Source organism: Mandrillus leucophaeus, unplaced genomic scaffold, assembly GCF_000951045.1.
Source record: "Mandrillus leucophaeus isolate KB7577 unplaced genomic scaffold, Mleu.le_1.0 Scaffold40, whole genome shotgun sequence".
In the NCBI taxonomy this organism is placed as follows: domain Eukaryota; kingdom Metazoa; phylum Chordata; class Mammalia; order Primates; family Cercopithecidae; genus Mandrillus; species Mandrillus leucophaeus.
Genome location: NW_012104254.1, coordinates 7,221,237 through 7,223,928, shown reverse-complemented (window position 1 = coordinate 7,223,928; position 2,692 = coordinate 7,221,237). Strand labels below are relative to the sequence as shown.

General features: G+C 41.0%; 1 protein-coding gene across 1 annotated transcript in view; it reads left to right on the top strand.

The window, feature by feature from the left end:
• The window catches only part of HAT1 (histone acetyltransferase 1), an 87,193-nt gene that overhangs the window by 37,328 nt on the left and 47,173 nt on the right, over positions 1-2,692 (top strand). The window contains exon 4 of the mRNA XM_011991919.1: positions 1,237-1,357. Within this exon, the coding sequence (XP_011847309.1) occupies positions 1,237-1,357 (121 nt within the window). The remainder of the gene's footprint in view (positions 1-1,236; positions 1,358-2,692) is intronic.

Below are 2,692 nucleotides of genomic sequence, written 5' to 3'. Positions count from 1 at the left end.
TATAGTAATATCTTAGTGGATAAGATCTAGTTTTACAGATAGTGCTTCTTTTTAATTTTTTGAGACACAGTCTTGCTCTGTTGCCCAGGCTGGAGTGCAGTGGTGCAATCTCAGCTCACTGCAATCTCCACCTCCTGGGTTCAATCTATTCTCCTGCCTCAGCCTCTTGAGTAGCTAGCTGGGATTACAGGCAACCACCACCACACCGGCGTTTTTTTGGTGTGTGTGCATGTGTGTGTGTTTTTAGTAGAGATGGGGTTTCACCGTGTTGGCAGGCAGGTCTTGAACTCCTGACCTCAAGTGATACCCCCCCGCCTCAGCCTCCCAAAGTGCATGACACTGCTCCTTTCAAACACTTTTCTTTCACAATTCACTTTCTTAAAAAATCAGAATACAGCTTTATTGCGATATATACTGTGCAATTCATTTATTTAAAGTGTACAAATCAGTGGTTTTTAATGTATTCAGAGTTGTGCAAACACAGTCAATTTTGGAACATTGTCATTACTTCCATCAGAAACCCTAGAATTCATTAATAATCATTTTCCTTTACCCTGACCCCTAGTCTTAGGCAGTCACTAATCTACTTTCTGTCTCTATAGATTTACCTATTCTGGATAATTTAGAGTTCACTTTTTAGAAGACTTTTAAGCTGGAAAAAGGAATATTAAGCATAAATGTGATGGCAGGGAGCAGGGGTGGAAAAATTAGCAGCAGTTCCATATCTGCCTGTTGAGTTCATAGAGCAGTTTACTTGTGGTCAGGTAGGTGCTATCGCTGCAGCTCTGGATTTTGGTGATTCAGTAAGCAGTAAGTTGGAGGGACTGGTCCAAGGCTTGGTAGCTGCTTGCCTAGCCAGCTCCTAGTTTAACACTACTTCTCTCATTTGAAATGCCTTCTAATACTGGTAATAGTAGCAGCAGCAGCAACAGTAGCAACAGTATTAAATGTCTGACATTTATTGAGTACTTATACAATGTGCCAGTTTTATAAGTAGTTTACATGTATTAACTTACTCATTTAACTCAAACAACATTCCTGACTTAGGCAACATTCCTGAGTTATTCTATTTTAGATGAAAACTGAAGCACATTTTATTGTAGATGATTTTTTTAAAAAAAATATAGTTTAAAATCTTGAAACTGCCCATGAAGTTAAACTTGTTTATATGTAGGGTTAATACTTTTTAATGACTGCAGAAATTCATTCTCATTATTGCTATTTTTTCCATTTCAGTGAAACTGCTTTTGGTTACAAGGGTCTGAAGATCCTGTTATACTATATTGCTGGTAGCCTGTCAACAATGTTCCGTGTTGAATATGCATCTAAAGTTGATGAGAACTTTGACTGTGTAGAGGTAAGAACAGAAATGCTTTTTTAACTGTTTTCCAATTGAATTTATTTTAAAATAGGTTTTAGGCCAGGTGCGGTGGCTCACACCTGTAACCCTAGCACTTTTGGGGACTGAGGGGGGCAGATCTTTTGATCTCAGGAGTTCAGGACCAGCCTGGCCAACATAATGAGACCCCATTTCTCAAAAAAACCACAAACATTAGTGGGGCGTGGTGGCATGTATCTATAATCCCAGCTACTCAGGAGGCTGAGGTTGGAGGATGGCTTGAGCCCAGGAGGCAGAGGCTACAGTCGGCTGAGATCATGCCACTGCACTACCGCCTGGATGACAGAGCTAGACCCTGTCTCAAAAACAAAACAAACAAACAAACAAATAGGTTCTAAAAATTAAAGGTTTGGGCTGGGCGCAGTGGCTTGTTCCTGTAATCCCAATGCTTTTGGAGGCTGAAGTGGGAGGATCTCCAGCCCAGGAGTTGGAAACCAGCCTGGACAACCCAGTGAGACCCTCAGCTACTTGGGAGGCTAAGGTGGGAGGATTACTTGGGCCCAGGAGCTTGAGGCTGCCAGTGAGCCATGATGACACCACTGCACTCCAGCTTGGGCAACAGAACAATACCCCATCTCTAAAAAAAAAAAAATTAAAGTTTGAGGGAGGAGAGAATCTGTTACATGGTAGTTTTAAAATGACATTCTCAGGCTGGGTGCGGTGGCTTACACCTATAATCCCAGCACTTTGGGAGGCCAAGGTGGGCGGATCACCTGAGGTGAGGAGTTCGAGACCAGTCTGGCCAACATGGTGAAACCCCGTCTCTACTAAAAATACAAAAGTTAGTTGGGCTTGGTGGTACGCACTTGTAATCCCAGCTACTTGGGAGGCTAAGGCACGACAATTGCTTGAATCCAGGAGGCAGAGGTTGCAGTGAGTTGAGAATACACCACTGCACTGCAGCCTGGGTGACAGAGTGAAACTGTGCCTCAAAAAAAAATTAATTAAATAAAATAATATACTCAGTCTATAGTTATGGAGGCATTTGCCGCCCTGTCATTATAGTTAACCCTGTGATCATGATCGTGTTCTGTTTCCTGCATGGACCTTCCCCATAAAAATTTTTGCCTTTGTGATCAGAGTTTTATTTTTTTTGCCAACTTTTGTTTTTTATTGTGTTTATTTCCTATAAGTCAAAGAAGATGGAGGGAAATAGCTAAATTTTCCACTTTTACTTAGTGTAGAATCTATTGAAGTTTCTCTTGCATTTCTAATCCCACACATTTTGCTAATATATTCCTTTATGAATGGAATACATAGATGCTCAAGCTGATCACATTATAAAACTATTTA